This window comes from Electrophorus electricus, chromosome 6, assembly GCF_041902795.1.
Source record: "Electrophorus electricus isolate QZ-2024a chromosome 6, ASM4190279v1, whole genome shotgun sequence".
NCBI classification, from domain to species: Eukaryota; Metazoa; Chordata; class Actinopteri; order Gymnotiformes; family Gymnotidae; genus Electrophorus; species Electrophorus electricus.
Window position 1 is genome coordinate 1,252,501 of NC_137502.1, and position 17,500 is coordinate 1,270,000.

At 46.6% G+C, this 17,500-nt stretch overlaps 1 protein-coding gene across 1 annotated transcript in view; it reads right to left on the bottom strand.

Annotated features, from left to right (window-relative positions):
• Positions 1 to 17,500, bottom strand: part of cdh13 (cadherin 13, H-cadherin (heart)) — a 265,633-nt gene that overhangs the window by 13,465 nt on the left and 234,668 nt on the right. The window contains exon 11 of the mRNA XM_035525755.2: positions 12,710 to 12,852. Within this exon, the coding sequence (XP_035381648.1) occupies positions 12,710 to 12,852 (143 nt within the window). The remainder of the gene's footprint in view (positions 1 to 12,709; positions 12,853 to 17,500) is intronic.

The following is a 17,500-nucleotide window of genomic DNA, read 5'->3' on the forward strand; positions in this document are numbered from 1 at the left end:
TCCCTCTTTCTCCCCCCCCCCCCCCTCTCCTTTTCTGCTGTTCGAGCACACAGGCCTCTCCATGTGTCTTGGATTCTTTACAGGCCAAATCAATTCCACAGCTTTAATATACACAGGAGAACAGTGCTTAACATTTATAGCTGGGCTCAATGTCTTAGCCTCCTGTGACACTTGACACTGGGTTTGTGAGTGCTGTGACTACTGTGGATACTGCGAGTATTGTGAGTGCTGTGAGTATTGTGAGTGCTGTGAGTATTGTGAGTATTGCGAGTGCTGTGAGTATTGTGAGTGCTTTGAGTATTGTGAGTGCTGTGAGTATTGTGAGTGCTGTGAGTATTGTGAGCGCTGTGAGTGCTGTGAGTATTGTGAGTGCTGTGAGTATTGTGAGTGCTGTGACTATTGTGAGTTCTGTGAGTATTGTGAGTATTGCGAGTGCTGTGAGTATTGTGAGTGCTGTGAGTGCTTTGAGTATTGTGAGTGCTGTGAGTATTGTGAGTGCTGTGAGTATTGTGAGTGCTGAGTATTGTGAGTATTGTGAGTGCTTTGAGTATTGTGAGTGCTGTGAGTATTGTGAGTATTGTGAGTGCTGTGAGTATTGTGAGTGCTGTGAGTTCTGTGAGTATTGTGAACGCTGTGAGTTCTGTGAGTATTGTGAGTGCTGTGAGTATTGTGAGTATTGTGAGTGCTGTGAGTATTGTGAGTGCTGTGAGTTCTGTGAGTATTGTGAACGCTGTGAGTTCTGTGAGTATTGTGAGTGCTGTGAGTATTGTGAGTATTGTGAGTGCTGTGACTATTGTGAGTATTGTGAGTGCTGTGAGTATTGTGAGTTCTGTGAGTATTGTGAGTGCTGTGAGTATTGTGAGTGCTGTGAGTGTTGTGAGTGCTGTGAGTATTGTGAGTGCTGTGAGTATTGTGAGTATTGTGAGTGCTGTGAGTATTGTGAGTTCTGTGAGTATTGTGAGTATTGTGAGTGCTGTGAGTACATGGACAGATTCTTGTCAAATCATTGAAATTCTTGTTTACAACAATAAAGGCATTAAACAAACAAACAAACAAACAAACAAAAAAGCAAAAAAGAAAAGCAAAAACAAAAAAAAACAAAAACAGTAGGGTGTCCATGACCTCACTGACCTGCTGGAAGAAACATGACAATTTATTTTTATGAGTGAACCTTTAAATATTTGTTGTGTCATTCCTTTTTCCTCACACTCACGTTCATTCACCTCCTCACACTCACGTTCATTCACCTCCTCACACTCACGTTCATTCACCTCCTCACACTCACGTTCATTCACCTCCTCACACTCACGTTCATTCACCTCCTCACACTCACGTTCATTCACCTCCTCACACTCACGTTCATTCATCTTAATAGAAAACTGCAGAAAATGAACGATGTGTCATTTGAAACACAGTGAAACATGAATCATCTGGAACACGTCAGAGAGAAACACTTTCTGCTTCAACACACACTCTGTTTCTCAATACACACACTCTGCTTCTAAAAACACACTCGCTGTTTCTCAACACTCACACTCTGCTTCCCAACACACTCACTCTTACTGACTACTAGTAGCAGTAAAACATTCACTTCTTGAGATGTGCTGTTTCTTTCAGATTAGCGATTGAAAAGCCCCACTGTCATAAACAGCCCCAGGAGGGAGTAGCTATTAATATCAGATGACATGACTCATAATTACACACTGATTTGTTCCTCTTATTTTAGGTGCAGAGGAAAATCTTGCTGTCAAAATGCTGGCATTTTGGATATAGAGATCAGACTGCGATCAGACTCACAACCCAATGGCACTGTTACAGCACGTTGGGAAAATAGCTCATAAATCATCTTTTATTGATCTTCTGTTGTTGAGATATTCTCCAGCCCTGACACCCTCACAGTAGAGCTCAGAAAAACCCAGAGCAAGACGCCTCATACGGAGGCATCAATCACACATTAGCAGCTCTGACATGCTGCTCTTCCTCAAACTAACATCCTTTTGTGCAAAGAAACATAAAGCAAGCCAACAACCCTTCATACTGGCAAACGACACCAGTTAAAGGACACCAGTTAAACGACACCTGTTAAACGACACCAGTTAAAGGACACCAGTTAAACGACACCTGTTAAACGACACCAGTTAAACGACACCAGTTAAACGACACCAGTTAAACGACACCTGTTAATGACACCTGTTAAAGGACACCAGTTAAATGACACCAGTTAAAGGACACCAGTTAAACGACACCAGTTAAACGACACCTGTTAAACGACACCAGTTAAACGACACCAGTTAAAGGACACCTGTTAAACGACACCAGTTAAACGACACCAGTTAAAGGACACCAGTTAATGACCGTCATCTGTACCACTGCAGACGTGACTGAGCTGAATTCTATAACTAGGAGTTAAATGTTGACTAGTTAGTGAATCTCACTAAAGATCTTTATAGATCGTTATATATGTATAAATGTATATGCTGTGACATGTTTATATATATATATATATATATAGACACACACACAAACACACACACACACATATACTGCTTATGGTGGGAGCCTACCACACACATGGAGAGACCAACAGACATGGTTGGGGCCCAACACACGTGGAGAGACCAATACACACGTGTAGAAACCACCACACACATAGAGAGACCAACAGACATAAGGAAAGATCAACACACGTGTGGAGAGACTAACACACATGGTGGGGGCCTAACACACATTTGTAGAGACCAACACACATGTGCAGAGATGAGGTGAATCTCTATTTCACTGTTTCACTCACACTGCACAGGGCTGTCGTGGAAAGGTGTGGATAACCACAGAAAGCCAAACAGAGAGCAGTAATGACTCAGTGTGAGTCAGCGTGATTCAGTAATTATCTGGTTTGGTGCAGTGTAATTCAGTAATGACTCAGTGTGAGTCAGTGTAATTCAGTAATGACTCAGTGTGAGTCCGCGTGATTCAGTAATTATCTGGTTTGGTGCAGTGTAATTCAGTAATGACTCAGTGTGAGTCCGCGTGATTCAGTAATTATCTGGTTTGGTGTAGTGTAATTCAGTAATGACTCAGTGTGAGTCAGCGTGATTCAGTAATGACTCAGTGTGAGTCAGTGCGATTCAGTAATTATCTGGTTTGGTGCAGTGTAATTCAGTAATGACTCAGTGTGAGTCCGCGTGATTCAGTAATTATCTGGTTTGGTGCAGTGTAATTCAGTAATGACTCAGTGTGAGTCAGTGTAATTCAGTAATGATGCAGTGTGAGTCAGCGTGATTCAGTAATTATCTGGTTTGGTGCAGTGTAATTCAGTAATGACTCAGTGTGAGTCCGCGTGATTCAGTAATTATCTGGTTTGGTGTAGTGTAATTCAGTAATGACTCAGTGTGAGTCAGCGTGATTCAGTAATGACTCAGTGTGAGTCAGTGCGATTCAGTAATTATCTGGTTTGGTGCAGTGTAATTCAGTAATGACTCAGTGTGAGTCCGCGTGATTCAGTAATTATCTGGTTTGGTGCAGTGTAATTCAGTAATGACTCAGTGTGAGTCAGTGTAATTCAGTAATGATGCAGTGTGAGTCAGCGTGATTCAGTAATTATCTGGTTTGGTGCAGTGTAATTCAGTAATGACTCAGTGTGAGTCCGCGTGATTCAGTAATTATCTGGTTTGGTGTAGTGTAATTCAGTAATGACTCAGTGTGAGTCAGCGTGATTCAGTAATGACTCAGTGTGAGTCAGTGTGATTCAGTAATTATCTGGTTTGGTGCAGTGTAATTCAGTAATGACTCAGTGTGAGTCCGCGTGATTCAGTAATTATCTGGTTTGGTGCAGTGTAATTCAGTAATGACTCAGTGTGAGTCAGTGTAATTCAGTAATGATGCAGTGTGAGTCAGCGTGATTCAGTAATTATCTGGTTTGGTGCAGTGTAATTCAGTAATGACTCAGTGTGAGTCAGTGTAATTCAGTAATGACTCAGTGTGAGTCAGCGTGATTCAGTAATTATCTGGTTTGGTGCAGTGTAATTCAGTAATGACTCAGTGTGAGTCAGTGTAATTCAGTAATGATGCAGTGTGAGTCAGCGTGATTCAGTAATTATCTGGTTTGGTGCAGTGTAATTCAGTAATGACTCAGTGTGAGTCAGCGTGATTCAGTAATTATCTGGTTTGGTGCAGTGTAATTCAGTAATGACTCAGTGTGAGTCAGTGTAATTCAGTAATGACTCAGTGTGAGTCAGCGTGATTCAGTAATTATCTGGTTTGGTGCAGTGTAATTCAGTAATGACTCAGTGTGAGTCAGTGTAATTCAGTAATGACTCAGTGTGAGTCAGCGTGATTCAGTAATTATCTGGTTTGGTGCAGTGTAATTCAGTAATGACTCAGTGTGAGTCAGCGTGATTCAGTAATTATCTGGTTTGGTGCAGTGTAATTCAGTAATGACTCAGTGTGAGTCAGTGTAATTCAGTAATGAGTCAGTGTGAGGAATCTCACTGAGACACGTGTCTTCCAGTTTCTCTTCCCCTCTGGTGCCTTGACTGGCTTCTGGAGAAACTGGAGAAACTTTAGTTTCAAAACGAATCTGAGGAACTGCGTGAGCTGACTCAGCGGTTTGCATCAAAGCCGTCCCCCTGGCTGATTTGAACGTGACCTTCTGAACCAAAGCAAGAGTCCAGGAAAAGATTATTGGAATGAGAAATCTTCATGAGGGTAATTTGAAAGCCGTGCTGTTAGCGTCGGATTGCATTACAAGCACTTGTGTTACTTTGTGTTATAAAGTGACTACTATATCATGTATCAAACCAAACCATTTCAGAAATCTGGGTAGTGTAACAGCTGTAACATTTACACAACATTCTACTGTCAGCGTAGCGAGTCGCTCTTTCATACAGCGAGCAGAATAAGAACGTTCAGGCTGCTGAGTGAGGCCAGATTCCCCTCCACGACAGTTAAAGCCCATTGCGTACTTCTCTAAGAAACTAACCCTGTGGAGAGGAACTATGGCGTGGGAAATCGCGAACTCCTCGCCATGAAGCTAGCTTTCGAGGAGTGAGACACTGGCTGGAGGGAGCACGGCACCCCGTTTTGGTCATTACAGGCCACAAGAATCTGGAATACCTCCAGACCGCCAAGAGGCTCAATTCCAGACAAGCCCGGTGGTCGCTCTTCTCGAGGTTTGCATTCCGCGTGACCTACTGACCAGGTGCAAAAAACGTGAGGAAGGACGCCCTCTCGCGTCAACACCACGCAGAAGCCCAATCCACCAGAGCTGGTCCTGTCACGCACCTGCTTCCTGGCCACTCTAAGATGGGACCTAACCAGCAAATAGCTGCAGCAAACCCACACCTGCACTGTCCACCTGACCATCTCTTTGTGCCTCTCTGTCACCGGCGAGCCCTGATCGCTTGTGCACACACCTCCGTGGGGACACCCAGAGGCAACCCGTACCACACAACTCTTAAGTGCTCGCTATTGGCGGCCTGCCATGAGCCGAGAGGTTGTCAGGTATGTGGCCACAGCAAAACACCTCGCACACCGCCTACAGGTAAGCTACTTCCTCTACCTACTCCTCCTAGACCCTGGTCCCACCTCGCTATAGACTTTGTTACTGGCCTACCTGTTTCAGAAGGCCACACTTGGTGATTGTGGACCGGTTTTCAAAAATGGTGAGATTCCTATCACTGAAAGGTCTACCCACTGCATGGGAGACTGCTCTTCCACCAGGTCTCCCGAGTGTTTGGACTGCCAGAGGACATCGTGTCCGACAGGGGCCTGCAATTCACGTCAAAGGTGTGGAGGGAATTGCTGGGGAAACTGAACGTCATGGTCAGCCTGACATCTGGCTACCACCCTCAAGCCAATGGGCAGGTAGAGAAAGAGAACCAGGAACTGGGTAGATATCTGAGGGCACATTGCCAAGACCAGCCAGAGACCTGGAGTACCGACCTCCCTTGGGCAGAGTACACCCAGAATTCCCTACGTCATGAAGCGACGGGTTTAACGGCTTGTGAATGTGTTCTAGGTTTCCAACCGCCGCTCTATCCTTGGAATCCACCCAAGTCAGATCAGCCGGTGGTGGAGGTGTGGTGTTGGCACAGTGAGCAGGTGTGGGAGGAGGTGCATCAGAGGCTCCGCAAGGCCATCGCTGTCTATAAGAGGAAGGCGGATAGGAGGCGTGGGGAGACACCCCTCTATGAACCTGGACAGAAGGTGTGGGTTTCAAAGACAGATGGCCGTGCGGGACCTCATGGGAAGCTAGCCACAAGGTACGAGGGCCCGTACACTGTCACGCAGTGTATTAACCAGCTCACCTACCACATAGGCCTGCCCGGGAACAGCCGAGCTTCTCAGACTTTCCAGTCTTTCAGGTGCACCACCTCCCCCCTTGCGGGTGGAAGATGGTCTGGCACACAAGGTGAGGGCCCTGCTCGACTCTAGGTGGTGAGGTGTGCAGATGCGGTGCGTTATGGATTGGGAGGGGCACAGGCCAGAGGAGCGGTGCTGGACACCAGCTTCCCAAATCTTGGACCCCGACCTTATCGCCTCCTTCCACAGGCTACATCCTTGGAAGCCGGCTCCGCGGCGGCAGGGTCAGCCACACGCCAGGAGGCTGGTGGGGTCTTCGGGGGAGGTTCTGTCACGGTTGGTCAGCCAGATAGCACGGGGGACACGCCCACTCCGGCTATGGATTAAACCTCACACCTGCCCCGTTACCAGTCCCCGATTATGATTGGCTTCACCTGTTCCCTATTCACTCTCTACACTATTTCCACTCACAGATCCCAGGAGATGGAGCTGCACATTAGTGGTCCTTCAATGTTACGTCGAGTAAAGCATTTGTGTTACCCCGAGGAAGACTAGCTCTTCTGCAAATTGTGTTTTGGTTAAGTGCTTCCATCGCTGATAGCCCGATGGAGAATAAAGAGCACCCTGCCTCTCGCTTCAATTCAACTGCTGCTGTTACAGAAATAAAATATCTGTAGTTTAGTTAGGTTAGTTTATTTCGTTTAGTTAGTCTCAGCACCGGTAGGGTAGTTTAGTTAGGTTAGTTTAGTTAGGTTTGTTAGATTAGTTTATTTAGTTTAGTTAGTCTCAGGACCGTTAGGGTAGTTTAGTTAGGTTAGTATAGTTAGGTTTGTTAGATTAGTTTATTTAGTTTAGTTAGTCTCAGGACCAGTAGAGTAGTTTAGTTATGTTAGTTTAGTTAGGTTTGTTAGGTTAGTTTAGTTAGTCTCAGGACCAGTAGAGTAGTTTAGTTATGTTAGTTTAGTTAGGTTTGTTAGGTTAGTTTAGTTAGTCTCAGGACCAGTAGCGTAGTTTAGTTCTAGTTTCAGGACCAGAGCTTCATCTTCGCATATTTTTATTACTGGATTTTATATGCTGCCAATTTCATTCCTGATAATAACCACTGAGTGTTCTTCATTCTGCCCTCCTGCGTATGCTGTACCATACCTACAGGGACAGTGTGGGACGTGTCTCTGCGTCTTGTGTGATGCTGGACATCATTCCACACTCGCACACAGTGCAACAGGTGCCGGAATATTATCAGAATATTGATTGCGTATAAAGTTCTTCCTGCTCTTTCAAGCACGCTCGCTCCCCAGATCAAAGCTTACCAAGGCTCTGAGTTTAAGTGTGAGGTAATCGTAAGGGCACACACGCTCCAGGCCGCCATGATGCTGCCTTTCAGATGGAAGATTACAGCTTTGTCAAAGTCAAAGTCATGTTCTCCACGGCTTCAGACACAACTGCTATCGCTATCTCTCTGTATCTCTCGCTCTCTCTCTCGCTCAGATGTCTCTCTCTCTCTCAGACGTTTCTCTCTACCGCTCTATGTCTCTATCTCTTGCTCAGATGTCTCTCTTTCTCCATCTCTCTCTCTCAGATGTTTTTTTTCTCTCTCTCTCTATCTATCTCTCTGTCTCCCTCTCTCTCTCTCTCTCTCTCTCTCTCTCAGATTGAATCTTTGCACAGATCAGCACGTCCTGGGTCACAAACAAGACATAATTAAGCGCTGGAAGAGGAAGTGATATCCAGCATGACATCAGACACTCAGCTGTTCACTTCAATTTAAAATAAACATGTAAACAGAAAGAGAAAAACTACTCTCCTAACACTCAGCATGAAGTCAGGCGAGCAGGCCTGGTCAGAAGTCGTGCGGAGCACTCCGGTCTCTGCCGTGTTTTTGTTGTTGTCTGCCATAAGCCCGGAAGAATCAAGCAGCGCCTTCTCCATTAGCACACACACAAAGTACAGTTTTCTCCTCCACATCTCCGAGAGAAAAACGGGAGCCGACCAAGAACCGTCCACCTTGCCCTTTAGGCTGGAAGCGGCATGGCCCTCACCGCTGGTCCGGTAATACCAGGGTTAAGGTGACATTTCTTTGGAGTGGCGCAGCAGCGGTCTGGCGAGAGCAGGAGACGAGAAGTGGCATGTTGGAGATGCAGCAGCCTTGGGTTAATGAGCCCAGGGGAAAACCACAGCCTGCTCTCCAGAGGAGACAGCGAGGAGCTGGAGAGCTTCTCACAGCGCCAACCCAGCCTGTCATCCTGGGTCAGGACTGAGCTGTGGAGCTGAAATACACTTAACCTTCCCCCCCAGCCAAAGTCCACCCACAGAGAAACACAAAGCCGGATCAGAGAGAGCACAGCGGAGCGACGGCTGAGCTTGAGCGTAGGTGCACACTAATGGCATGTGGGTCATGGACGTCCAGACCTGCTAGGAGATCCAGGTTCACTCAAAGAGCCATTTGTGACATACAACGCATTCAAAAGCTCTGTGAACCTTCCTGCTCATGCTACTTTTAGGAATCAAGAATACGCAGATTATTTATAGACTAGGGACGTAATCTATGGAGAGAGGCAGACAGAAAGGATCAGATGAGTGTTCCCCTGGCACACGCTCCAAACCTGACATGCATGTACCATGTCCAGGAAGTGCTGTATGCGGCCAATGACGTACAAGATCACAGCGTTCGGCTTTGATCACACCGTGCCACGATCGTTGGATTCCTTTGATCACACTGTGTCACGATCGCTGGGTTCCTTTGATCACACCGTGTCACGATTACTTGTTTACTTTGAACACTTTGTGTCACGATCGCTGGGTTCCTTTGATCACACCACATCATGATCACTGGGTTACTGGGGAGGAGGAATCGGGATTTATGGAACACACAGAGAGAAGCCGTCGACTAACAGCTATAACGAGAAGAGAGCGCACAAGACAAGCACATCAGCACTCTACTGGGGAAGGAAGACGTGAATCCTCTGTGACGTCTGCCACAGTAATTCCAGACACACAGTCGTATGTCTAATAGTATGGGAATGTGACCCAGATATGACACGCCATTATTCAACACTGTCACTGTTGACATGTAAACAAGAAATCCAAATGACTGCATAAACATTTCCAGATATGAAAATAAAACAAAATATTTAATAAGCAAATTAATTGTATACACACACACACACACACACACACACACACACACACTCAGGGACGAATTGACTGGATGAACATCTGCTGGGGAATAAAGAAGGAAACGAAAAATCTGTTTAGGTTTCAGAGCGAGACACTGGGTTAGGATTAGGATTAGGATTAGGATTAGGCCCTGGCACAATGCCGTCTCTGCCAGCCCTGAAACATGGAGCTGTCGTGGCTGTCTGGCTGAGCGGCAAGCAGGTGATGGTATGAGAGGCGATATTCCCAGCATTCCCAGAGGGAGACAGAGCACTCTTGGCAATATTTCCGGCCTGAGGAGGGAGACACTTTGACTGCACCTCTGCAACACTACATGCACAACAAGGTCTCTAATGTAGTGCACGAGTGTGTTGTACAAGTGTTGCACGTGTGTGTGTTGCACGTGTGTGTGTTGCACGTGTGTGTGGGCTGTCCTGCTCCCCCCAGCAGCACACATCATCTGTAATAAAGGCCTTTCAGACCGCACTGTGTCCATAACCACATTACTGACTGCTACGACTGATAGCTCATAGGTGACCTGCTGTTATGAACGCAAAAAGACTACAGAAACGATGCCCCGTACACGCACATGCAAACACACAGACACACACACGCACACGCACACACACATGGAAGAACACACATGCACGCACATACACACATGCACACCAAAATAATGAGTCTGACTGTAAATAGTGGAGTCAGGGGGTGGTGCTCAGTGGTTAGGGTTGTAATCAGAAGGTTGCTGGTTCAAGTCCCACCACTGCCAGGTTGCCACTGTTGGGCCCCTGAGCAAGACCCTTAACCCTCAATTACTCAAGTAGTGTTCAGTCAGAATTGTAAGTCGCTTTGGATAAACGTGTCAGCTAAATGCCATAAATGTATATGGGTCAATCCTGACCCATGACATCGTTCTACAGGCGGTCAAACCCGACCTGGTCACCCTTCTACAGGGGGGCAGTCATGACCCTAATAATCACAACCTAATAAAAGAAACAATCTGCCATTCTGTCTGAAGGTTGTATAAACGCCTGTAGTGTTTTTATCCCAGTGAGGATGAGGTCACAGAGGCGCTGGAGCTCAGTGTCTAGGGTTCGGCTGTGGCCTGCCGTAGATCCCTCATGGACGTTTACGCTAATCAGGCAGCAGTTTCCACGCTTTCCAGCTACGACTGTCTACACCATGAAACTCTTACTCAGACACACTGTGGAAATGAAGTTTCAAAATGAAACTGAAATTGACCAATTCACTAGACTGATGTGTTCCAGATGCAGCATGGGACACACAGCTCTGGCTGTGAGGGTCCCCAGGATGGAAAAAGCGCTCCTGTCACGTTTCCTCTGCTGAACATAGCTGTGTGTCTCTAGTCCTGATCCTGTCTGCTGCACAGAAAGCCATTTAAGATAAGCTAACGTCACACGAGGGTCCTGTCTGTCTCTCACATGCAGCAGAAGGAGAGACAGCGAGGGAGAGAGAGAGAAAGCAAGAGGTACAGGCAGTTCAGGTTACTCGTACTGAAAACAGAATAGCCAGAAAAGGAGCCTGCATGCCATGGAGCACAGGCCTCAGGCCAGGGAGACTATTCTACCACTATCTGCTCCAGAAGGTCCCCATCCTTACCTGGCCCTGCCGCTAACGTGACCTCAGGACACTTTTAAGGCTGCAAGTTCTTTACAACAGCCATATATCACCAAACTGAAAGAGAGAGAGAGTGGAGGAGAGGGGGAGAGAGAGAGAGAGAGAGAGAGAGAGAGAGAGAGAGAGAGAGAGAGAGGGAGAGAGAGAGAGAGAGGGAGAGAGAGGGAGAGAGAGAGAGGGAGAGAGAGAGAGAGAGAGGGAGAGAGAGAGAGGGAGAGAGAGAGAGGGAGGGATGGCTGACAGGTATATAGTGAGGAGTGACAAACACACCGAAGGCCTGAACTGAAACGTCTCTTAAAACTTGAAGACTTTCTGGCTTCTGTGTGGAGAAACCCACCATGGCAATTAGTGAAGCCTCATTGTCTTGAGGTTAATTAAATTCTTTTGAAGGCCAATCAAGACGAATAACTACCCAGAAATCACTGAGGTAGAGGCTGCGTCTTCTGTCTCTGAGAGCGTGTAATTTCCTGTGGTGGGAAGATAATATGTGACCCCCACTCTGCTCACAGCTCCACAGATAGCTTGTTTAAATCATTCTCCAAAGGCCTCCAATGGGATATTGGCACAGTCTGGACTGCAATTTAAAAGACAAAAGAATCACCACTTGGTATTCACAACATCTTTCTGTGCCATTTCCAAACATTCAGGACCGATTACCACACAGGAACCAATCCACTCAGTGGGCAAGCCAGAGTTCAAAACATGCCAAATGTAGCAGTGAGATGATGCGTTAGTAACAAGATGATAACACACTGCGTGTAGGAAACGATACTGAAACCATCTTCAAGAACAAGGACCAAGCAGGAAGATTTTATGGCATTTATCTGACACTTCTATCCAAAGCGAATTTTAATTCTGACTGAACATAACTTGAGTAATTGAGGGTTAAGGGTTCAGGGGCTGAACAGTGGCAACTTAGCAGTGGCAGGGCTTGAACCGTCATGCTTTGGTTACTAGACCAGTACCTTCACCACTGAGACACCACTGCCCCTAGCTGGCATTAGCAACAGTGTTCCACATCTTAAATGTCAAACACTCGGACCTTGAATACAGGAACCACAGTGTCATTAGAAAGTCATTAGAGGGTTAGGGATAGTCAGGGTGAGTGTTAGTTACAGTTAGGACTATGGTTAGAATTAGGGTTTAGGGTTAGGATTAGGGTTTAGGGTTAGGATAAGGGTTTAGGGTTTATGGTTAAGGGTTAGGGCTAGAAATATGGTTTAGGATTAGGGTTTATGGTTAGCATTAGGAATAGGGTTAGGATTAGGGTTTAGGGTTAGGGTTTAGGGTTAGGGTTTAGGGTTAGGATTAGGGTTTAGGGTTAGGATAAGGGTTTAGGGTTTATGGTTAAGGGTTAGGGCTAGAATTATGGTTTAGGATTAGGGTTTAGGGTTAGGGTTTAGGGTTAGGGTTTGGGATTAGGTGTGAGCTGTGCAAACAGGAGGAGGAAGACGAGGGTTCTCACCATTATCTGAGGCGATGAAGAGTTAGGGTTAGGGATAGGATTAGGGTTTAGGGTTAGCATTAGGAAGAGGGTTAGGATTACGGTTTAGGGTTAGGGTTTAGGGTTAGGTGTGAGCTGTGTAAGCAGGAGGAGGAAGACGATGGTTCTCACCGTTATCTGAGGCGATGAAGAGGGCACTGTAGCGGTTGTTGTGGACGTGCGGAGACTCCCGGTCCAGTGTGCCGGTGGTGTTTACCGAACCTTTGACTGGATTCACACTGAGCCATCCTGCTGGGTCCCTCAGCACAGAGAACCTGTGGGTCAGAATCCAAGAGTCACACGGGGTCTCACACACACACACACACACACACACACACACACACACACATACATACACACACACACACACACACACACACACACACACACACACACACACGCACTCCTGAACCTCCTGTGTATGTCTGTGTGTGTGTGTGTGTGTATGTCTGTGTGTGTGTGTGTGTGTGTGTGTCTGTGTGTGCGTGTGTCTGTGTGTGCGTGTGTGTGTGTGTGTGTATGTCTGTGTGTGTGTGTGTGTGTGTGTGTGTGTGTCTGTGTGTGCGTGTGTGTGTGTGTGTATGTGTGCAAGAATGATGAATGATAATGATGACTGGGAATGATGATGACTGAGGAATGATAATGACGAATGATAAATAATGAATATTAATGAAGAATGATAATGATGAATGATGAATGATGATGAATGTTAATAAAGAATGATAAATGTTAATAAAGAATGATGAATGATAATGATGAATGTTAATGACAAATGATGAATGATAATGACAAATGTTAATGACAAATGAATGATAATGACGAATGATGAATTTTAATAAAGAATGATGAATGATTAGGGTGAGTGACGTTGTGTTCAGGCTGCAGATATAACTGAAGTGTGTGTGTGTGTGTGTGTGTGCATGCATGCGCGTGTATGTGTGTGTCTGTGTGTGTATGTGTGTGTGCGTGAGTGCATGTGTGCATGCATGTGTGTGTGTGTGTCAGTAGATTCTGATTTACGGGGTCATTCAGAGCCAAACACACAAAGGTAAATGCGATCTGTAGTTGTAATGTCATCAGCTCGTCCATGCGGGAGATCTCAGAGTGGGTTGCAGATAATACTCAAGCTTTCAAAGGTCACGTGTGACGCAAACACACAGGCCTAAAAGAGGAGACTCCTGCCCATGTGACTCCTCTCTTCATCATACAGAACTGGAGAACTATGACATCTTTTCCCTTTACCATATTAAAATGCAATAATATATAAGAATCCATCACATTTCAGTACCAGTATAAGCAGCAAGGAATATGTTGAAGAACACAGGCTTGCATTCACAGAACACAAATAATACAGTACTATGCATCAAACACACACACAAATCTACAGCATTTAGCTGACACTTTTATCTTTTAAAGTGAATTACAATTCTGACTGAACACTACTTGAGTAATTAAGGGTTAAGGGTCTTGCTCAGGGGCCCAACAGTGGCAACTTGGCAGTGGTGGGACTTGAACTGGCAACCACACACACGCATGCACTCATGCCTGCATACACACAAACACACAGATGCTTCACCTGCTTTTCCCTGAGAGTTCTGGTGCGGGTGTGTGTGTGTAAGTGAAGTGACACACCTCTCAGAGGTAGACAAATTGTCTGTGAGCCAACACTCCTGGCCTAACCGTGCGAGACAAAGCCTAGAGAAAGCCTACCTAATCATCCTCCACACTCAGCCGCACACACACACTCTACCTAATCATCCTCCACACTCAGCCGCACACACACACACACTCTACCTAATCATCCTCCACACTCAGCCGCACACACACACACACACACACACTCTACCTAATCATCCTCCACACTCAGCCGCACACACACACTCTACCTAATCATCCTCCACACTCAGCCGCACACACACACACACTCTACCTAATCATCCTCCACACTCAGCCGCACACACACACACACACACACACACACACTCTACCTAATCATCCTCCACACTCAGCCGCACACACACACACACACACACACACACACTCTACCTAATCATCCTCCACACTCAGCCGCACACACACACACACACACACACACTCTACCTAATCATCCTCCACACTCAGCCGCACACAAAGAGGAGACACCCTCTCCCTCTCACCCTGAGATCATCCTAATTACACACACACACACGCATACACACATTCACACACACTCACCCGCACACACACGCACGTGCACACACACGCACGTGCACACATGCACCCATGAGCGCGTGCACACACACACGCGCACGCACACGCGCACGCGCACACGCACACACCCACACACAATCACAAACATCCACCCACACACACAACCGCACACACAACCACTCACACAAACCCACCCACACACAACCACTCCCCCTCACACACCCACACACATTCATAAATATGATATTAGGGCTGTACTGATCTCATGGACGATTAAGCTTCTATTTTCTGCGTATTCCAACAAAACGTGCCCTGTAGTCCACGTCTCTGTTTATCAGCGTCTGATCACAACATGTCTCTCATGAATACGGCCTCAAGACCAGCTCGGCTTTGAGAAACAAGCTAGCGGGAGATCCTAATCGCACCCTCTCTCTCTCCCTCCCTCTCTCCCTCTCTCTCCCTCTCTCTCTCCTTCCCTCTCTCCCTCTCTCTCTCCCACCCTCTCTCCCTCTCTGGCTGTTTGTAAAGTCATTTGATATCCGATGATGAGATCTTTTCACTTCCAGTGCGAGTTCCTATAAAATGCACATCATGCAGTCTGTTGCAATTGGTTCATTTTTCAGTACGACTGAAGTAAACAAGAATGTAAAAAGAAAAGTGATTTATACAGATGATACTGGGTTCCAGCTGAGCAGAACTTTCATTTGAATTCAGAGAGAACATTGTAAGTGTTATCCTCTCTCTCCAGTGGCTCTCACACACACACACACACCCACACACACACACAAAACATCTTGCATTAATTAACTCATTAATTAAATAAACCTGATGGTACATTCCATACTGCTCAGTATGGAATGTACCATCAGGTTTAGTTAATTAGTTAATTAATGACAACATTAATGACACAGTTAATTAATGACACAACAGTCACAACTGCTACATACGGAGTACACAGTTTAGTTTTCCACAAGTAGGGTAATAGAGTAGGCCTGGTTAATGAGTGGGGTAATAGAGTGGGCTTGGTTAAAGAGTGGGGTAATAGTGTGGGCCTGGTTAACGAGTGGGGTAACAGAGTGGACCTGGTTAACGAGTGGGGTAACAGAGTGGACCTGGTTAAAGAGTGGGGTAATAGAGTGGGCCTGGTTAACGAGTGGGGTAATAGAGTGGGCCTGGTTAAAGAGTGGGGTAATAGAGTGGGCCTGGTTAACGAGTGGGGTAATAGTGTGGGTCTGGTTAACGAGTGGGGTAACAGAGTGGGCCTGGTTAACGAGTGGGGTAATAGAGTGGGCCTGGTTAACAAGTGGGGTAACAGAGTGGGCCTGGTTAACGAGTGGGATAATAGAGTGGACCTGGTTAACGAGTGAGGTAACAGAGTGGGCCTGGGTAAAGAGTGGGGTAATAGAGTGGGCCTGGGTAGACAGTGGGGTAATAGAGAAGGCCTGGTTAACGAGTGGGGTAATAGAGTGGGCCTGGTTAACAAGTGGGGTAACAGAGTGGGCCTGGTTAACGAGTGGGGTAATAGAGTGGACCTGGTTAACGAGTGGGGTAATAGAGTGGGCCTGGTTAACGAGTGGGGTAATAGAGTGGACCTGGTTAACGAGTGGGGTAATAGAGTGGGCCTGGTTAACGAGTGGGGTAATAGAGTGGACCTGGTTAAAGAGTGGGGTAATAGAGTGGGCCTGGGTAGACAGTGGGGTAATAGAGAAGGCCTGGTTAACAAATGGGGTAATAGAGTGGACCTGATTAACAAGTGGGGTAATAGAGTGGGCCTGGTTAATGAGTGAGGTAATAGAGTGGACCTGGTTAACGAGTGGGGTAATAGAGTGGGCCTGAGTGGACAGTGGGGTAAGAGAGTAGGCCTGGTTAACAAGTGGGGTAATAGAGTGGGCCTGGTTAACAAGTGGGGTAATAGAGTGGGCCTGGTTAACGAGTGGGGTAATAGAGTGGGCCTGGTTAATGAGTGGGGTAATAGAGTGGGCCTGGTTAACGAGTGGGGTAATAGAGTGGACCTAGTTAAACAGTGGGGTAATAGAGTGGGCCTGGGTAGACAGTGGGGTAATAGAGTAGGCCTGGTTAACAAGTGGGGTAATAGAGTGGGCCTGGTTAATGAGTGAGGTAATAGAGTGGACCTGGTTAACGAGTGGGGTAATAGAGTGGGCCTGGTTAACGAGTGGGGTAATAGAGTGGACCTAGTTAAACAGTGGGGTAATAGAGTGGGCCTGGGTAGACAGTGGGGTAATAGAGTAGGCCTGGTTAACAAGTGGGGTAATAGAGTGGGCCTGGTTAATGAGTGAGGTAATAGAGTGGACCTGGTTAACGAGTGGGGTAATAGAGTGGGCCTGGTTAACGAGTGGGGTAATAGAGTGGACCTGGTTAACGAGTGGGGTAATAGAGTGGGCCTGGTTAACGAGTGGGGTAATAGAGTGGGCCTGGTTAACGAGTGGGGTAATAAAGTGGGCCTGGTTAACGAGTGGGGTAATAGAGTGGGCCTGGTTAACGAGTGGGGTAATAAAGTGGGCCTGGTTAACGAGTGGGGTAATAGAGTAGGCCTGGTTAATGAGTGGGGTAATAGAGTGGGCTTGGTTAAACAGTGGGGTAATAGTGTGGGCCTGGTTAACGAGTGGGGTAACAGAGTGGACCTGGTTAACGAGTGGGGTAACAGAGTGGACCTGGTTAAAGAGTGGGGTAATAGAGTGGGCCTGGTTAACGAGTGGGGTAATAGAGTGGGCC